The sequence below is a fragment of the Zymoseptoria tritici genome, chromosome 13 (genome assembly GCF_000219625.1).
Source record: "Zymoseptoria tritici IPO323 chromosome 13, whole genome shotgun sequence".
NCBI classification, from domain to species: Eukaryota; Fungi; Ascomycota; class Dothideomycetes; order Mycosphaerellales; family Mycosphaerellaceae; genus Zymoseptoria; species Zymoseptoria tritici.
In genome coordinates, this window is record NC_018206.1 from 547,484 (window position 1) to 565,817 (window position 18,334).

The 18,334-nt window shown below is 54.7% G+C and overlaps 8 protein-coding genes across 8 annotated transcripts; 2 read left to right on the plus strand and 6 right to left on the minus strand.

The window, feature by feature from the left end:
- Positions 1 to 274: 274 nt before the first annotated feature.
- On the plus strand, positions 275 to 547 carry MYCGRDRAFT_51389 (uncharacterized protein; the record flags this gene model as incomplete). Its single annotated transcript, XM_003847538.1, has 1 exon — positions 275 to 547. The coding sequence occupies one exon, from the start codon at positions 275 to 277 to the stop codon at positions 545 to 547; it is 273 nt and encodes a 90-aa protein (XP_003847586.1).
- Positions 548 to 5,269: 4,722 nt separating this feature from the next.
- MYCGRDRAFT_111641 (uncharacterized protein) lies at positions 5,270 to 6,766 on the minus strand (the record flags this gene model as incomplete). The annotated part of the gene is made up of 3 exons (XM_003847712.1): positions 5,270 to 6,048; positions 6,106 to 6,501; positions 6,563 to 6,766. 3 exons carry the CDS (start codon positions 6,615 to 6,617, stop codon positions 5,270 to 5,272), a joined length of 1,230 nt encoding a protein of 409 aa, XP_003847760.1.
- Positions 6,767 to 7,384: 618 nt separating this feature from the next.
- Positions 7,385 to 8,758, minus strand: MYCGRDRAFT_97379 (uncharacterized protein; the record flags this gene model as incomplete). The annotated part of the gene is made up of 4 exons (XM_003847711.1): positions 7,385 to 7,462; positions 7,527 to 7,645; positions 7,701 to 7,988; positions 8,050 to 8,758. 4 exons carry the CDS (start codon positions 8,756 to 8,758, stop codon positions 7,385 to 7,387), a joined length of 1,194 nt encoding a protein of 397 aa, XP_003847759.1.
- A 705-nt stretch (positions 8,759 to 9,463) lies between these two features.
- Positions 9,464 to 10,756, minus strand: MYCGRDRAFT_51448 (uncharacterized protein; the record flags this gene model as incomplete). The annotated part of the gene is made up of 1 exon (XM_003847710.1): positions 9,464 to 10,756. The coding sequence occupies one exon, from the start codon at positions 10,754 to 10,756 to the stop codon at positions 9,464 to 9,466; it is 1,293 nt and encodes a 430-aa protein (XP_003847758.1).
- A 1,243-nt stretch (positions 10,757 to 11,999) lies between these two features.
- On the minus strand, positions 12,000 to 13,142 carry MYCGRDRAFT_50949 (uncharacterized protein; the record flags this gene model as incomplete). The annotated part of the gene is made up of 1 exon (XM_003847709.1): positions 12,000 to 13,142. A coding segment is annotated over one exon (1,143 nt), but the record flags the coding sequence as incomplete, so codon positions are not given.
- A 1,119-nt stretch (positions 13,143 to 14,261) lies between these two features.
- On the minus strand, positions 14,262 to 15,393 carry MYCGRDRAFT_97382 (uncharacterized protein; the record flags this gene model as incomplete). The annotated part of the gene is made up of 2 exons (XM_003847708.1): positions 14,262 to 15,121; positions 15,180 to 15,393. 2 exons carry the CDS (start codon positions 15,391 to 15,393, stop codon positions 14,262 to 14,264), a joined length of 1,074 nt encoding a protein of 357 aa, XP_003847756.1.
- Positions 15,394 to 15,851: 458 nt separating this feature from the next.
- MYCGRDRAFT_97383 (uncharacterized protein) lies at positions 15,852 to 17,111 on the minus strand (the record flags this gene model as incomplete). The annotated part of the gene is made up of 2 exons (XM_003847707.1): positions 15,852 to 16,846; positions 16,904 to 17,111. 2 exons carry the CDS (start codon positions 17,109 to 17,111, stop codon positions 15,852 to 15,854), a joined length of 1,203 nt encoding a protein of 400 aa, XP_003847755.1.
- Positions 17,112 to 17,577: 466 nt separating this feature from the next.
- MYCGRDRAFT_97384 (uncharacterized protein) lies at positions 17,578 to 17,989 on the plus strand (the record flags this gene model as incomplete). The annotated part of the gene is made up of 2 exons (XM_003847539.1): positions 17,578 to 17,833; positions 17,889 to 17,989. 2 exons carry the CDS (start codon positions 17,578 to 17,580, stop codon positions 17,987 to 17,989), a joined length of 357 nt encoding a protein of 118 aa, XP_003847587.1.
- Positions 17,990 to 18,334: the final 345 nt, after the last annotated feature.

Sequence of the window (18,334 nt, forward strand, 5' to 3'; positions counted from 1 at the left end):
TGCCGCAACAACCCCTCCGAGACCGTGACCATGCTTGTGCCCTCCAAAGAGCAAGCCATAATCGCCCACCTCCTGGACTGCCTTCTCTGGAACCATCTCTCATGGAGCATGCATCGCGGCCTCCGCGACATCCTCCTTGCCTACTCCAAACCCATCATGGACTCCCACCGCTCTCTACTCACAGACCTCTGTCCGCGAAACGGTAACCATCAACCCCGAAGCTCTCATCGCGCAAGGCTGGCATCCGCACATCGTCCGTTCCAGCATGGGCGACATGGCTGCTTCAGCCATCTTGGCCAGGCAAGGCGACTCGGGCGATCTCGTGCGGGTCGTCACTGCGATTGTGCGAGTCATTGCGGAAGGGTGGAGTGTGGAAGAGCTGGACTGCGTAGACTTTTGGCGACGGCAGGGCGCCGGGCGGAGCGTGTTGGAGCGGCTCGATGTCGCTTCCGCCGTTGCGCTTACAAAAGTGTTCGTTGTGGAGCGGAGCCAGGAATTTGACTATCAGATGTATCACGACTTGCCGACGTCGCGGTACTTTGCCTAGGCATGAGATGTCCGGCCGTTGAGCATCATTCCCCTGCAGGACACTCGCTCGCATCGTCATGCATCCTCTACAGGCAAGGTCTGCCCGCATGGACAAGGCCTCGATCTTGCGGGAGGAAGTCGATGAACGATGACGAATCAGCATTCGAGCAAGACAAACGATCCGCGAAAATTCCCATTGCAAAGTTACGTTATTCAGCGTTGAGCCTCCAAAAAGCCATACAACACCAAATCGTCCAAACCGAGCAAACGCAAAGGTGCCATCAGAACACCAGTGACAAGATCAGAAAGACGATTCACGACATTACAAAGCTCCACCATTCGCTCCGAGCCTCATTCGCAACCCTCAAAACGATTCGCTCCGACTCCACTCCAATAACCCTCAGAAACGGTCCTTCGCCGTCCACCTCATGCCCTCGGCGGATACCCTGGGCAGTCCGAGTCTTGCCCACTAGGATTGATGATACACGGCTTCGACGTATCCTGGCACGGGTTTTGCTGTCGAAACGTCAGACTGACTCCGGGAGAGAGAACAAGGAGGAGGAATCAGCAAACCTGAGTGCACGGCCTTTCTATGCGACCCATTCCATTTCCGTAGTCGATGACGCACTGTCCATATTTGTTGCCAGGATCGGCCACAGTGTCGGCTTTTTCGCAGTTCTGTGGAGATGATAAGTGTTGGTTCAGGACACGACGTGGATTGTAGGTAGGTGGGTGTGTTGGCGGGGACCTACTGCGAGCGCGCCGGAGAGTAGCGAGAGGAAGATGGCGGCGGTGGTGATGAGCTGCATTGTTGTTGTTGGAGTTCTGAATGCCTGTGTGGTGTGTCTTGGAGTTATCTGCTATTCTGCAATGCGTCGGAGGATGAGAAGGTGGAAAGAAGGACGGATGAGAAAGGGCTTTATATAGCACTGTACAGCCCGAACGGCCACGGACATGGAATCGCGAACAGGTCACCGCCCTGAATTCCGAAACACTACGGGCCACCTCACCCACCACGGACCAACTTTGCTCGAAGGATGACATCAAGAAGATACAGGCCAGAACCCGGCGACGACGGCGGCGCTTTTTCTCCGGACAATGATCACTGTACGACATCACTTGCATGGCCACGTACTATCACATCAAACCCAAAAGTCAAGATAACGGCGAGAAGGAATGTATCGACAAAGCAAATCTCGACTGGACTGGACCAACCTCTCACACCAGCGCGAATCGACATGGGAAGACGCCGGCTGCAAGCTAGCCAAGGCTTTGCTGCTCAATCGCTTCAAGCAGAACCTACTAGCAAAGCGAAATTCATATCTCGACTGGACCATGCATACATCCCATTCCCGGTCCCGCAGCACCAACGTGAACAACACGGGAAAGTCGCCGCCGCCGTCACATCGACCGAGCCATACCTCCAAGAGCGCTCAAAAGACACGACACCCATCTTCCCGTCCATCTCCCCGCCATCTACGGCGGATACATCGGGCAGTCAAACGTCCTGCCATCCTTGCTCAGCTTGCACGGCTTCGTAGTGTCCTGGCATGGGTTTTGCTGCACACACCGCCGGTCAGAAAGGGAAGTCTCTTTGGCGAGTATGAATGACGGAAACGCACCTCATTGCAATACCCGAAAATCTCTCCTCCGGGGTAGTATTCGATGCAAGATCCCCAGGCATGGGTTGGGTCTTTGTCGATGGTGGTGTCCGGTTTTTTGCAGACCTGTGGCGTGGTGGTTAATGGAGAGGGCGATGGTGGCGAGGATGAGAGGCGGAACATACGGCGAAGGCGACGGGCAAGAGCGACGCTAGAGCGAGGAAGATGGTGTATTTGGAGAAGTGCATCTTCGAAGTCTGGAGTGAGGTAATTATCTTTTCCTGCAAGCGTGGAAGCGGAGCGTTGACAAGAAGCAAATGAGAGGGAAGGCGGACGGGAAGATGGTTATAGCCTGGCAAACCGAAACGTCCAAGCCTGGAGCATGGTCCCGACACGCGGAAGGGAGCTACGTCAAAGGTCACCACGAACAGGCCACAGCCTTGCAACCGCAGCACCAACGGGATCACATCATTTTTCGAAATGTCGGGACTACCCCGTTGCATTGGAAACCATAATCGCGCAACTTCTGAAAAGTTGAGGAGGCGGTAATAACTCGTACAGCGCGTTCCCGGTCTACGGCGGCGCCTCGAAATAGTCATCCTGGCGAGTCTCAACCCTGGCCGAAATGTGAGTCCAACATGGTCTGGACACCCATCCGGGCCCACCAACCCCTCGTCCACCCTTCTCCGTTAACCACCCCCACCTCGCCGATTCGCACCCTCCTCAGAGTACTTGAGGCAATAGGGATGATTCGTTGAGGGACGGAGGGAGGGAGGATTTAAGATTGCGAGGACGGCGGAGAGGAGGGTAAGAAGCAGGGTGATTGTGAGGAGCTCCGTCGTCGGTCTGAGGACCCGTTTTGTGCGCGAGGTCCGGAGATGTGGCTAAAACACGAATGCGGCGGCAGTGTGGAGTGCGGCGAGCAAGAAAGTGAGGCGGGAAAGCAGGGCGGTCGGATCACTGTCAGCCAGCATCGACACGAAGTCCCGTCCAGGATCGTCATGGGGCCAACTTTGCGAACACGAGCATCACACGCAGTCGCGACCTGGTTGGAGTTGGCATTCGTCGACTGCCAGCATTGCGGCACGTTTTTACCAATCCACTGCTGGGTCAACACGAACAGGCTTGTATTCGAACACCCGGTCACTGGAACAATGCAGCACGGACGACCTGTAAACCGCTGTTGGCATTGCGAAGATACAGTCGCTAAGCCTTCCAAGCTCGAGAAGCAGCTTTCAACTCGCGATCGGTACCCATCGTTCCGGTCCAAATCCTCAGTCCCATTTCCCATCTAATGGCACTTCCCAATTCCGGCAACTGAACGCTCCGATCACCACGAAACCTATGAATATTTTCAACACTCCAAACACTCAAACGACCCAAAACCAAAGATGAAGCTCCACACGTCCACCCGGCTCATCATCGCTGCGGCCGCTCTCGGTGTATGCCGCCGCCAGGTGTCGTTTCCCTGCATTTCCGGCACCAACGACACGCAGATCATCATCCTCCCATTGCTGCCAATTCCTCCAACGGATACTGACGCCTTTCCCAGCATGATGCCAAGCCGGCGCCACATGCTGTGGTCAAAATCACTGCGTTGCCAACCAGTGCACACGTACGTGCCTTCTCGTGCGGTCTCGGTTATACGTCGAACTGACAGAATCATCAGTGCCTTGTGAACAGGGTGGGAATTGGTGCTCGTCGGACTTGGTCTGCTGCGACGACAAGACCTTTGGACGAGTCTGTGTGAAACCGGATATCGAGTCTTGCTGGGCCTACGTAGATCTTCACGCGACTCCACGTTGACAACACCGTCGCGGGTACCGACGGCAACCCTTGATGGGCGAGACTTGAGGTCGGCAACCCTGAGCATTGATGCGACCAGAGGAGGAGTCAGTTATACAAAGCAGAACAGACAGCTTGCACAATTCCTCTGCTCTTCTCTGTTCGACCCTGTGTCATTCGCATCTCGTCCCGACTCCAGCATCTCGTACTTCACATGTCAGTGGTATGGCTTTGCAACGCCTTCGCCTCGCGAGCTGGGAGCTTAGCTTCCTCCTCTTCCATCCTGCATCATGCCTCCCTCGCCTTCTAATCTAACATCGTCCCCTCCTCCGGTCCGTTCTCATCCGCCCTCCCTCCATATCCCGCCCCACGATCATCCTCGCCATCCTCATCAGACGCCACCACCAGAACCCCAGGTCGAATCTCTAACCCCGTCTCAGGCGCCCTCATCGAGAACACGACATCACGCATCGAAGCCAAGACGAGTTTGAGAGTATCCTACTTCCCGAAGCGTCATCAGTCCACGATACCATTGAGTTCCAAGCAAAGAGCGGAAAAGGCCAGGCAGAGTCGAAACCTACCATCTTTAGATCGTCGTTCGAAAGCTTGATTCCTCGTCGCTCAAAGATCATTCCCTGCAAGCTTCACTTTTCGTCGGTTGAGTGAAAGTCTTAGTCGTGCTTGAAACCAGTATATATCTTCCTCCGCGACAATGTCTCGAAGAAGCGACGCTTCGCCACAGAGATGGAGGTGGATGTCGGTTGTTCGGACATCATCTAGCGAAGGGCCATGATGGGGTACTTATACGCCTCCACCTCCCTTCATCCATCGACTGATAAGTGGACAATCGATGAGCCATGATGCGGCTCGACGCATGTGCACATGCACGATCGCAGTGGTGCGGAAGCTAATAGAGCTGGGATTTGTGGAGACTGTACAGACCTGGGGAAAGACTTGCCTATCGAGGAAGGAGGGCACGTGAGGTGCTTCTCCATCGGGAGCTTTAGAGCTTTTTTGCCGGCGAAATGCATTGCGGTAGTTCCAATGGTGCCTGGCGAAACTTCAAAGCTCGAGGACCTACTTCGTGGCGAGCTGAGTCATCATGTTATGGTCGTGTCGTTCTTGTTGGCGTCGCCGAGTCAGGACTATCGTACATAATGTTTGAGAACTCCCTCTCTGGTCGAGGACGGACTCCCTCCGGTCTCGTCCTTGGATCAGCTGCACACCTCTTGCTCCCAAAGTCGTCGATTCTTCCTCACTCATCAGCTCACGTTCTCCACTCCCATCTTCTCGGCTTCCCATCGACTCCCTCTCCACCACATTCCTTCATATTCCTCCATTCCTCCTCGAACGCTCTACTTCTTCTTCTTCTCCTCCACCGGCACATTCTCATGCTTAATCGTCAAACACCAAATATCCAAATAATCACAAATGCTCACAATCACATCCAGCACGAAACTCCCGTGCACACCCACCGCGAGTCCCAAACACGTAAACATGAACGCGACCTGGTACGTTCCCTCGCCCAGAGAACTTGGCCATCCGGCCCAGTGCCCGACATTCCTCTGCAGCACCGGTCCCAGACTGTCCAGCACGCCATAGACGAGCGGGAGGACGATGACGTTGTGGTAGGGGAAAGAGGACTTGGTGAGGTGTGCTGTGATCATCAGGCCGACGGAGTAAGCGTTGATCAGCGCCACGTAGAGGATGAAGGGGACCAGGTGGTGGTGTAGGATGATGGGTTGGAGGTACAGGTAGGAGATGATCAAGAACCAGGAAGCGGCGAAGGGGAGTAGACCGAGGAGTGCGACGCGGGTTCGTTGGCCGCGCTCGCGACGGGCTTTGAGGACGTTGCGGGAGGACTCGAGGACGTTGCCGATGAGCATCAGGCCGCCGTACCACATGTAAAAGTCGCCGAAGTCCATGGTGTAGAAGACGGAGGGGAGGAAGGAGAAGTGCGGCACGCCGAGGGTGGGGAGCATGGGTTGTAGCCAGTAGGAGCCGCCGGTGAAGGCTGTGATGCCGTAGACGATGCAGAGGGTGAGGATTCCTTCGACGGGGCCGGAGACCAGGCCGAGGGTGAGGGTGTGGGTGTGGTATTCGTCCCAGGTTTGGACGTAGAAGGTGAGGAGGCCTGAGTCGTGTGGTCAGTATCATGACGCCTTCAGATCTGGGCCAAGAAGGAACTCACCTCCAAACATAATCATAACCGTCCTCCATCCCATCCCAAACCTCATACAAGCCGCGAAGACCAGCACTTCCAGCCCGGTATTCAGTGCATCAACACCATGATCGAACAGCTCTCCCAGCGGTCCACTCTGTCCTGTGCGACGAGCCTGCGTGCCATCAATCGCGTCCAGTGTTTGATACAGAAACAAGCCAATCGACCACGACGCATACACCCAGCTTGGACATTCCTGGTCGAGAGTCGGAGTGTAGTAGAGAAGAGTGAGGATGTTGATGATGACGAAGGAGAATCCGAGGAGGGTGATGGCGTTGGGCGCAACGGTCAAGGGGAAGAGTTTGACGACTTGCGACCACCAGTAGGGTTTGAGGATGTACTGGGAGAGAAGGGATTTGTCGACGCCTGGTGGTGGGTGTTAGTGGTGAGTGCCGAGACATTGGAGTGAGGCACCTTAAACACATACCGGAGTATTTGTACTCTTTCAGCTTGGGGAGCTGTTCTTGTCGGATGTAGCCCATCTTGATGAGGACACCTTGGCGGTGTTGTGCTGTGCTTATAGTCGACGCGTAAACGTGCGTGCAGGAGCTCTTCGCTGTGAGCCGAGGATGTCAATCGAAAGTGTCTCCCAGTAGCAGTGATGTTCCGGAAAGAAGTGAAATGTTGTATCTTGCTCAGAGCATTCAGACCTGATGAAGTGAGGTCGAGTTTCGCGCTTTTTTGGCAGGTTTACAAGTTTCGAGTCGCGCTTGCCAAATGACGTCGCCGAGTCGCGAAAACAATTTAGATTCCTCGAGCCTCGACGGGAACACGTGCATCAAGATATGCAATTGATAGAAGTGATGGCGGGCATTGCGGCTCAGAGACAAGAGAGTGCATCAGAGCGAAGTGCACGTGGAAAGGGACAATGCTGATATGATATGATATGCTATGCTCAACTCTGCTCTACTGTGCAGGGCCGAAGCAGGCTCACTATTGCCCAGTTCTCTCGAGTCTCCAGCGTAGCATGTCTAGAGCTTGTCGACGGGGCTCGTGTTGATGGGAGAGAAGCAGCCATGTCCTGCCTCTTCGCTGTCAAGAGCGCCCGCCTTCGCACAGAATAGCCTATGCTTCCCTCTGCTTGTGGTATCCATGCCTCTTCCCGTGTCATTTTGCCCCTTCGTTTTTCATGTTTCCGTCCTCTCGCTTACTCCGTACACCGACACATTCTCGGACTTCTTCCAACCGCATAGACTACCGCCCTCCTGATGTGCCTGCTCTTTCATACACTACATGCAAGATGCGTTGCTCAACCGATCGGGCTCCACGGCAGAGGCATCATGATGCGGCTCTTCATGGACTGGATAAGCGGGACTGTCTTGTGGACCTGCAATCGCGTAAAGTCAGTCCGAAGTCCTCGTGTACATCATGTACATCTCCATTAGACTCACCGTCTCGCCCCAACCGGGCACACTCCAGCTCTGCTCTCTGTTCGCGCGACGCTGCTCCAGATCCGCGAATTGCCACAGATGGTGGACCTCATTGAGAGAACCGATTTGAACGAACCAAGCTGTGTCACGTCAGCACTCCATCTCTCACACCATCCCAGCATATCCGGAACATACCTCCAACGCCCTCCATAACCTCCCTCCTCGCGGCCAATCCCTTCTGCCAATGGGTCTCCCACTCGAGCAGATTACCCGGGTGCAGTGTGTATGACCGTAACTCGAAGACACCACCGAGCTGACGCGGCGGAGAAGTCGGCCAGAAGCGGAACTCTTGCATCAGAGAGACTTCCTTCTTGGTGATGAGCGTCTTGAGTTTCTTGTCGAAGCCGGCGAAGTCGGGGTGGTGTTGGATCGTGTTGAGGGAAGCGTGGTAGCCTTCATAGCGCTGGTATTCCCAGATGTGGACTGGGGTAGCATATCGCGTCAGCAGTGCCAATCTTCATCCATATTCTCAAGGTATCCTCACCGAATGTGTCGCAATCTCCCACCTCCGTCCTCCAGCTGCCCACCAGATGCACCTTGTTCTCCGCCGCATCCGCCACCTTCGGATACCACCCCCCGACCAACTCCACATACTCGTCCACCTTATCCGGCTTCACCTCATGCAGCACAATACTATGCACATACTTGCCTCTCGCCAGAACCTGGGAGAAGCTCCTCTCAATCTCACGATCCATCTCTCTCCCCTCCTCAGTCCCATGAATCAGACTGCTAAACAATCCCGTCCCCTTCTTCTTCCCATCAGCAGAGGAGGACTCCAATCCGCGCGCGGCTTCGGCTTCTGCGGAAGAATTCAGTGAGCCTAGACCCTGCGTGACGACGTCGGGGGTATCTTTGGCAGCGACGGGGGTGTTGTTGTCGACGATGGAGGCAGCAGAGGACATGTAGGAAGAAGAGGAGGAGGAGGAGGAAGATGACGACTTAGCGGCTTCTGATGCAGCATTAATGGACGCAGACTGACTGTCTTTTTCTTTCTTGGCGCGGTGGTGCTCGGCGAGGTTGTCGCGGAAGGCTTTTTGTTTGGCGGCGAAGGTTTGGGCGTCGTTGGGTTTGATGTCGGAGAGGGCGGGGGCTTTGAGCCATGGAGAGGTGGTGGTGAAGGTGCGGAGGGAGGGGGTGGTGGTGGAGGAGGAGGTGGATGCCGCGAGGCGGGGTACGAGGCGACGGGTGTACATGGTTGCAGATGTGTCTGCTTGCTGTAACGAGCAGGCGTGGGTGTAGGGGTGGATGTGTGGTATGAGGGTGTTGTGAGGGTGGTGATGCTATTGTTTGGTGTTGTCCAGTCGCGGGGAGTACGTCGGCCCGTCGTCGGTGTGAATGGAGCTCACTCTTGCTCTTCTCGGTTCAGTCAATGTCTGCGTCCCGCTGCGTTCAGATGCCCTCCCTGGTCGATGGTCGCTTTGTACCGGTCTTGGTTGGTGTGCAGCACGTCGTTAGCGAGACGGTCAGCTCTGCGAACGTGATGAGCTCCATGCTCCTTCCCCACTTTCCCCAGGCATCTTGCCCAATCAGCGATGATGCCCAGTCTTACTACGACATGGACTACTCGAACCGAACTAGTACTCCACACACAGAATGGTCAGGCCTCAGGCAGACGCAACGATAGCAGTGAAGACCCCTCACGGTATGACAGTACACAGGGCTTCCAACGGCATGAACAAGAATGTGTAAACAAGAGTGTGTGGGCAGTAGGAATGCTGAAATGTCGCTCACTATAGACGGCCAGAATCTCAACGTAGTCTATTCGCTCAATACGCAACAAGAATCCCAAGCCATGCCTCTATGTGTCCCATATGCACAACGCCCTGCTCTTCCATATATGCCAAGCAGACCAAATCTCCCTAAACGCAAGTCTCCCTTCAGAGGCTCTGTTCCCACGCTCACTTCCACTCCTCAACAACCCACCTCCTAACAGCCTTCATAAACTTAAAGAACCCCACATTAAACTCCTCATGCCCATACTTCCGATCCACCACCCTCTCCGGAAACGCAATCCCCGCGCCTCCCAAACCCGGCACAACCTCCTTCCCACCAGCAAACTTAAACACCCCCCGATCATGATCAAAGACCACCTGAATCTCCCTCCCCGTCTTCCCGTCCTTCAACGTCGGCAATGGATTACGTGTATACCCAACCGCTTGCACGACGTGACTGCAATCTTTCATCTCCTTCTCATACGTCTCCTTTTCGGCACCCTTTTCGTATGCGACTTTCGTGATGACGTTCTTGACTGGGCTGTTGGGCATTGTTTCGGGTTCGAGGTTTTCCCTTGCCCAGGCTGCTGCTTCGCCTTTTAGACCGGTGTTGTCGCGGGCGATGAAGTCGGCTTCGTACTCGGCGTAGCGGAGGGGGTGGCGGGTGAACCATTTGACGTGGAGGTCGGGTTTGCTGGACAGGGCGAGACGGGTGAGGTTCATGAGGACCAAGACGGCGGAGTGGGAGGCTCCGACGACTCCGATTGTGGTCGGACCCAGCGCCGCTACTAGTGCGGACAGTTTCGTTGGCGATAGGGCGTCGTCCAGCTCGATGTGTTGAACCGGCAAGTCGACAGGAAGAGTTGGCTCAGAGGGGTGCGAGCCCGTACAAAGAATCACCCGCTTCGTCTGCACGGTCGTCGCGGGCTGACTCTTCCCCGCCGCGATCGCCACAGACCATCCACCTTCCCCACTGTTCAATATCGCCTCCCTGACATTGCCCTTCTCCGCCACAACACCAGGAGTCCTTACCAACCCCTCCGTCAACATCGAACAAATGTCTCCCGCCCTGCCAAGATCACACCCTTTCTCCTGATCCAGCTCCCGAATCGCCTTCAACACTTCCGGCTGAGACTTGCCACCCACAATATCTCGAAACGGAGCCGTTGCTTCGGCAAAGTCGACGAATAGCTTCACCTTTGTGTTGGACGGTACTTCACGGTAAGCGCGATTGATACGCCCGCCGTTGAAGGCGCCGTCGACCCAGAGGATTGGTTGAATTTGTTGTTCGAGGAGGTTTCCGACGGCTGTGATTCCTGCTGGGCCGGCGCCGACGACGAGGGCTTCGTAGGATGGGTGAGAGGAGGGTGGGTGGTTGGAGGTTGATGCGGAGCGGGTTTGAGAAACATGGACGTTCAAGTGTTTTGTCTGGACGGAGTAGTACCGTACTGGAGAAGGAGATCGTATCGCGGACGGCATGGCTTTTCGATGGGATGTTCCGAGAGTTGCTTTTATTGTCCTGGCTGGGCTGCAAGGAAGGTAGGAGAACGAAGAAAGGTCTCTCGTCCCTCTTGTACTCTCGCTCCCGCTTAAGGTGACAAGCCATCGCGATGGTCCGCCGAGCTGACAGCGCGAGACAGCGCGCAGGGCATGGTTGGTAGGTCCGTGAGCGAACGACATGGTGAGAACCGGAGCGGATATCAATCTGCCCTGGGGATGTTTGTGTCAAGACGGCAATCCAACACAGTCTCTACAATCTTGTTGCAGTTCCAGGTGTCCAGCCGAGATCCAGCGATTCGTGGCGATAGCTTGTAGAAATCCTCGAAGTTCGTCCCGATCCGGTCAACCCTTGGGATGCACTTCCAACACGCCAGTCGAACTCTCAATGCGATGTATGCCCTTGTCGTCGTCGTCGCTGGCAGTCTGCACCGGGCGATCGGCCGAAGAAGTGTGATCAGTCGATGTGAAGTTCGATTTCTTTTGCCCTGGCTTGTCTGTGATGACTCTTCAGAAAATTTCTAGCACGCCGGTTATGCTCCAGCCTGAAAGATTGTCCTTGATGCCCTGGGGTACTGCGGAGAGTTGATTTCTTTTCTCCTTTGGGCTTGTCGGAATCGTGTTTTATCGGAGTGTTCTTTGTGAAAGGACAATCTCGACAAGTTGAGGTGGCGTTATACAGAAAAGCTTGGCGAAGGGAAAGACAGGGCAGCAGGGGTCGCTCGTTCGAGATCGTCGACGATTCCAATGGGCAAGTCACTTTTCGCCGATGTCAAAGTATTTTGTGTTCAGGACGATCGAACTGGACTGGTGGTAGCTGTTCTGCATGTCACGACGTGTTGGAGAAATTCATGATCGCGTCATCACGCGTCGAAGCACGACATTTCAATGCTCAGATCACACTGTGGCATATCGGAGTGAATCTGAATTGATGCAGATAGTTTTCTGGCGCATGTCCGCTTCTCTATGCACACTCATCATCAATGCCAACACGGTCCTGTCTCTTCCACCCTGTAGACTTCTCTGATTCGATAGCTCGTGTTTCCGCGATCGCTGTTCACATTATACACACCCTATGTCCAAAACTCCCACAGGCAGGGAGTCAGACTCGACAAAACAAAGCACGCGCTAAAGGCAGCCCTTGCCATTCTCGCGGCGTGAATGCACGCATCGCTTTTTGCGTTGATGGAAAAGATAAAAGCAATTTGACGAATCCAATCCACGATTAAGCCACCTCCAAACTGGAGCTCGTGGCCGCACTCGGGCGCTCCGCCTTGATCCTCCTCGTCGACGGTCTTGGCTTCCTCAGTCGGAGCATGCGGAGCAGGAAAGCTTCCACAGGCAGGAGGAACAGCCAGATTCGATTGCAGAGAAACGACATCGCGACGCTGAATGTCGCAACCACCGCATCGAGGTAGTAGTGATTCGCTGTCGCCACAATGACAGATAGCACCAGAAGCGGGTAGAGGATGCCAGCGACCACATACACAAATGAGAAGAACGGCGAGCGACCCGATCTGCGGCCACGCCATGATTGCAGCAGACCAGAGGTGTACAGGAACGTGCAGCCGATGGTAAAGGCGTAGGTGAAATGCAAGCTGGGCATGGCGGCCAGCTGGTTGACGTTGGAGCCGCCGACCCAGACGCTCTCGGCGTGTTCCTGACGGACGGTGTCCTTAAAGCCGAATGATTCGGGGAGGAGACGGGGTGGCATGCAGGGGTAGAAGCTGAAAATGAAGAAGGCGGAGAAGTTGCCGAGAGTCATGGTCCGGCGAGCGACGGCGAAGGCGTCGTAGGAGGGAGCTTTGTAGTAGTACCAGGAGAGATAGGCCACGGTTCCGGGAATGTGGACCAGAGAGTAGATCTGGTTGAAGATTGTCATGATGGACAAGTGCTTCGTAAGGAGGAATTGCTGAAACTCAACCTCGCTGACTGGGAAGAATATGCTGGCTGGGGAGTTGTGCTCGAAGTTGAGGATAGCAATGCCGTGGTCCTGAGCCAGTTGTGTGACCGCATCTCCGCCGTATCTTGAGTATAACGCAGCGCCGATCTTCTTTGTCATGGAGTATGCAATGAAGTTGAGCGCCCAGTAGAACATCTCGACCAGGAAGGGGAACTTCTGCAGAATCCGGCTGGGGAAGTTCATCCGCGAGACCTCGATCCCACTTCCTGAAATGGATCGTTGTAGGTCCAAGCTATTCTTTGGTCCGTTGGGACTTGCTGATCTTGAAGACCCCCTGCTGCTATCGTCGATGTCCTCGCTCTTCATGAGTGCCTCGTTGACGGGTTCGTTTCGGTTGGAGAATAGACTGAATTTGCGATCTCGATTTACGATCAGGGAGGTGACCATTATTGTCACGACGAGCTGTTCAGCGGGTCAGCTTGCTGTGTGCTTTCAAGACACGCCTCAAATTCCCCTTACCAGAGGCTCAAACCATGCGCGAGCTTGCGACTGCGGTCGGCCCAAGTCGGGCGTTGCTCCAGCCGGTTGTGCCATGTTTTTGTTATCTCTCGCTCTGTCTCAATCCTCAATCATGAACATCCAGGCGGCCGTCGTTCTGTTTCCTTGTTGGTGTCTTCTTGAAGAACGTGAGGTCCTTGAACAATTGCCCGCAAGGAAATAATCCACTTGATGTAAAGAGTCCTGGTCCAGAGTGTTGAGGTCTATGCACAACGTCGTCGTAGGCCGGGGTGTTGGTTGTAGAGTTCCAAGCCGCAGATGTAGAAGAGGAGACAAAGTCGGTGGTTGTCGCGTGAGCCAGGCAAGGCTTGGATCCTTCAAGCTGCGCCATGCCGACGGGCCGAAACTAATTCCGGGCCATTGTGAAACGTCTTTCTCCTTTCACTCCGAGACACTTCTTACACTTGGTCAAACACCTCGTTCGCGGAGCGGTATCGTCTATCACGGCTCTGGACAATAACTCATGTCGTACGCCACCAAGACCTCGTTGCTGGCTCGATAATGCCAATCGTCGAGCAAGAAGCATCGCAATGCCAATTTGCTGGAAGGAGCGCTAGGCGAAGCTACCGAAAGCAATCCGAAGCCGCCACGAAGGAGTCGCACGCGACCAATTGAATGCCGTTCGTGACGCTCTCGACACGTCGCCTCCAAGCTGATAACACACTGCACGAGTTTTGCCGACCGCGAAGACTCAGTCGCTACAGGAGGGAATATGACAACGGCAGCAACACCAAGTGGTCAGTCGCCGTCACATGCCGCTATATGCCGGGGCTTCTTCAAAGCCTCGTAAAGCCTCGTTCAGGGATTTCATGCGGCATCAGCATATCATGAGCGGACAATGGGAACGGCACCACTGTCGACGGAGTTTCAAAAGATCGCTGGTAGGGCATGGTATGTTTGCATCTCTTCATATTTTGCCAATTTTGGCCATCAAGATTGTCCTCAGTATCTACGTCTTCAAATTTGGCCTCTTTCATATGTCTTCGTCCTTTCTCCCACGCCGCAGTCTCCCATGCAGATACCACATCACTTGGACGGCTTCTCGTTCTTGATTTGGCGACGATAACCCTCGTGATCGTGTGCAAATTCACACCCACCGTTGATCTTCGGACAGATTTTTCCCTTCAAGACGTCTTTGCAGGTCACTCGCTCGTGTATGACCTTCCCTCCGTGGTTGTCCAGATGCGTTCTACCACGGCCCTGTCCAGACGGACATGCTGGGCCATTGCCCCGCTCATGTGTCCACCAGACCTTGCACAGGTGAATCGGCTTTCCACATCGGTGCATCACCGGCGCGTCTGCGCAATGATCGATGTAACCATTTAGCTGGGACTTGCAGATCTGAGTAAAGATGTGAATCGGCGTTGAGGAGGGTGACTGTGCGGTTCCATTCTGCACCGTCGATGAAGGCGGGCCTGTCGGAGCAGCGGTCGATCTCGAAAGGAAAGAGCCGGCGGTGCCTGGCAAAGCCAGAGGTCGAGGCCGACGGCATAGGGGCGTCGATGGCGGCGGGTACGTGACTAATGTAGAAGCGACATCTGTGGGTTGTGAGATTGGCGTTTCAAGAGGGACGCAAATGCGCTTGCTTGGTGACAGATCGTCATCAGGGCGATGGCGCTTCTGATTGTGCTCCAAGATTTTGATTCTGATGGATGCGCTTCGGTTGCTGCCGGTACCGTTGGCTTGAGGAGAAGTCGAGAGGCGCTGTGGACCAGTATGATTTCTCTTGATGATAGTGCGCACGCGGTCACGTTGCTCGCGGTGGTCGGTCTCTCGAGGGCGTGCATCGACTTTTGGGGCATGGTCTGCGGCAGCAGAATAAGGTGCCGATGCCGGCGATGTGGACTCCTGGAGAGGCGGCGAGGCAAGGTATGTGTCCATGATTCCTGCAGGATGGTCAGTGACTGATTTTCAGAAATTTGTGCTGGCCACGCGGTGACTTACTCAGTGCTCGCGCGTGCATCACATTGACCATGGCTTCCACTCGACCATCCCATTCCTGCTGCAGCCAGTCGGATCCGCCAGTCGCCGAGAGGAAGAAGAACGTGCGTTCCAGGGCAGCTTGCGTGCGTGCATGCTCTTCTTTCGATCGGAGCGGCGCACGAAGCAGCTTCTTAAGCCATTCAATGCGCGCTTTGCTCACGGCGCGGTGCTCCATGGCTCGAGACTGGGTTGGCGAAAGCGTTTGTTTGTGGGCGATGAAGCGTCAAGCTTCGGTGGCCCGGGCTGAATATGAACGAGGCAGCAGAAGCTCGACCTACAATTCGTGGCCAAGACTTTCTTTCGCAGCGTTTGTCCCATTTATCAAGATCTGACAATACGCAGGAAGCATACAACAAGCTACGGAGACCAGCGACTTTCGCTGCAAGAACGCCCGGGAATCATGCACGATTGTAAGTAGACCTTTCTTTACTTCAAAAACTTGACAAAGCACGATGCAATTCGAACTTACTGCGTGCAGTCAAACGAGCGGGCAACGAGGGTCGTAAGGTCGGTCATTCATGCTCATGCTTTATTACTGGCTTTGCCGAAAGCTGACGATGCGATGGTCTAAGCGACTGTGAACCCTTTGGGTGTGTCTTTGACATGTTCTTCCTCCATTCTCCCGTTGGGTGCTCAAGCAGACTTATTCTTCGCAGACTTGTTCTTCACATCATCCAATATCGACTGCGGTACCCTGCGTTTCCGGATGCTTGTGCGGTAATTCCGGTGATTGTGAGCATGATCGCATCCGTTGGTGCGATACTCGCAATTGCCGTCCAGCCAGTGGCGGCAGGACACCCGCTCGTGGATAACATCTTCGCCCTCTTCGTCCTTGTGGATACTGCCATCTTGTCCTCCAAAAGAGCACGGAGGCACCGTGCCATCGTTGTTCAGGATGTTACGCCACCAGGGATCGCAAATATGGTATTGCTTGCCACAAGCGTATTGCTTGACACTCTCCGGCCCATCCTTCAAACTCTCACAAAAGCCAAGCCTCTTACCATTGACTTGAAATGGGCATATCTGTTTCAGGATGCGCAATGGAGTTGGGGATGATCGGTATTGACCGGCGATCTGGGATCCTCCGAGAAGTGGGATCGCTGTAGGAGCGGCCGAATCCCGGACAGATCGGACAGATGTTGGCGGAAGAGACCTAGCTGAAGCAGCAGTGACGGTCGTAGGTGGAGGCCGGCTGTCTGACGTAGATGCAAGAAGGGCGGTCCCAGAGCTCTCAGGCGAGGCCCCACCGCGGCGAGGATCGCAGTTGCGCTTGCTCAGGGGCATGCCAGCATCAGAAGTACGGCGTTTGCGATTCTCAGCAGTGCCCTTGATGATGTAACCCCTCGTAGCAGGAGAAAGTGTCGAGCCGGCTTGCCGCTGGGGAGGTGGGCCCATGAGTCCCATCGCTGGAGGATGAGCATTGCTCGCAACAATGCGCATTTCGTCTCCGCGGCAATGCGCTTTGTACTGGCTCGTTTTCGAAGAGTCCGGGTGCTTCTCGTCACTCTGCTGTAGATGCGCCAGGACCAGATCGACACTAGATTGGCCATCGCCACCAGATGCGAATGCCGATTGCTGCAATGGTTGCGGACTGCCGGCCATTACTGTTCTGTAAAGGAGCACGATCTCTGTCATGGAATTAGCACATGTGCAGATATCCTCGACAGTCCAAGGACTAGACTTACCCTTTGCTTGGCTCTCCATGCCTTCGACACGCCCGACAACTTCATCATCCCACTCTTTGGCTGGAACCGCAGTCGGAGGGGTTGAGGGCAGATGAGAGAACGTCTGGATGAGCGCTTCGCGGCAGTCCTGCAGACCTGGATAGATGGGTTGACACAAGAGAATGTTCGTCCACTTGCGGCGCGCTTCGCTCACGAATCCATGCTCCATCGTTTGAGGCCGATCCGAGCCTTTTCTGCGGACGCGGGAGGATCGAATGTTCGATGTTGTTGTGAGAAAGATTCCGTGGAAGTCTGTTTTGATGGGGCCCTTTCGCACTGCGCTCTAACTCAAGAAGTTCACGTGCAACGTGTGAAGGATGCAAGGAAGTTTGGCACGTGAAAGTCTTGGCAAGACTATCCTTCACTTCCAGGCTATCTCCTTCTCAGTGCGCTCCTTCCGAAAGTTCGAATTCGATGTGCAAGTGCAGGATTGCATGTGCAGTTACGGAAGCTCGAGCTTTACAAGAAAGCTCGAAGGAATCCACCACAACATCCACTCCGAAGCAGGAAGGGCTGAACCGGAGATAGCTTCCAGGTCGTTCATCAACGAAACACCTCTGCCCCCTGTCTGCTAGAACTCGCGAAAATCGACATTTGTGCATCTAATCTTGCAGCGCATTCGACCTACACCCACAATGGAGCACAATACCTCGAGCACCCCGTCCGAAGCGGAGGAGAATTATTTATCAACCCCGGAACTGCTCCAGCTGCTTGCGACTGGCCACAGGAAAATCGCAGAAGTGTTTGTCAAAGCAGCAAAAGATCATGGCTGGAAATACTTGGACAGCTCTATGGATGATGAGATGGCTGTGGCTCGCTACATGGAAGGACTGCGCAAAGCCGACGAGCACCTCATCGACAGGCTGATCAAGCAAGGGGCCGCACCAAAGGGTAAGGCGTACAACAACAAATTGGGAATGAGCGCTGACTGCGTCACTAAATCTAGGGAGGTTCGAGAAATGTCTCTCAGATCCCGAAGTGCACGAGAAGATTTTGGCATCTATCTACATGCCCCGCGAGGACTCAACAGCGAAGGACGGACAGTAGTGCACAGATGGCATCACACCACTTTTGCACGGAGCATGAGGCATTCTTGCCGCAAAGAAGACCACCAGTTCGACCGGGCAGTCGAGCTCAGAGATAGCGAACGATCGCGCTGGCGTTTGATGGACACTGATGGATCTCGCGGCGGGCCTGTTTCCTTCGGCGCGTGGAGCTATCTGCCACTGCTTTACTTGGTCGAAAGTCTCACATTGCACGACAACGAGGCCCTTCGTACAGATTCTGTAGAGCTGGGACATGGCGGTTCTACTCTGCATCGAAGCTTTCTTGATGGGTCCAGTCACGAATAGGTCAACACAGTCTGAAGAATTAATAATGCGTCTGTCTCTT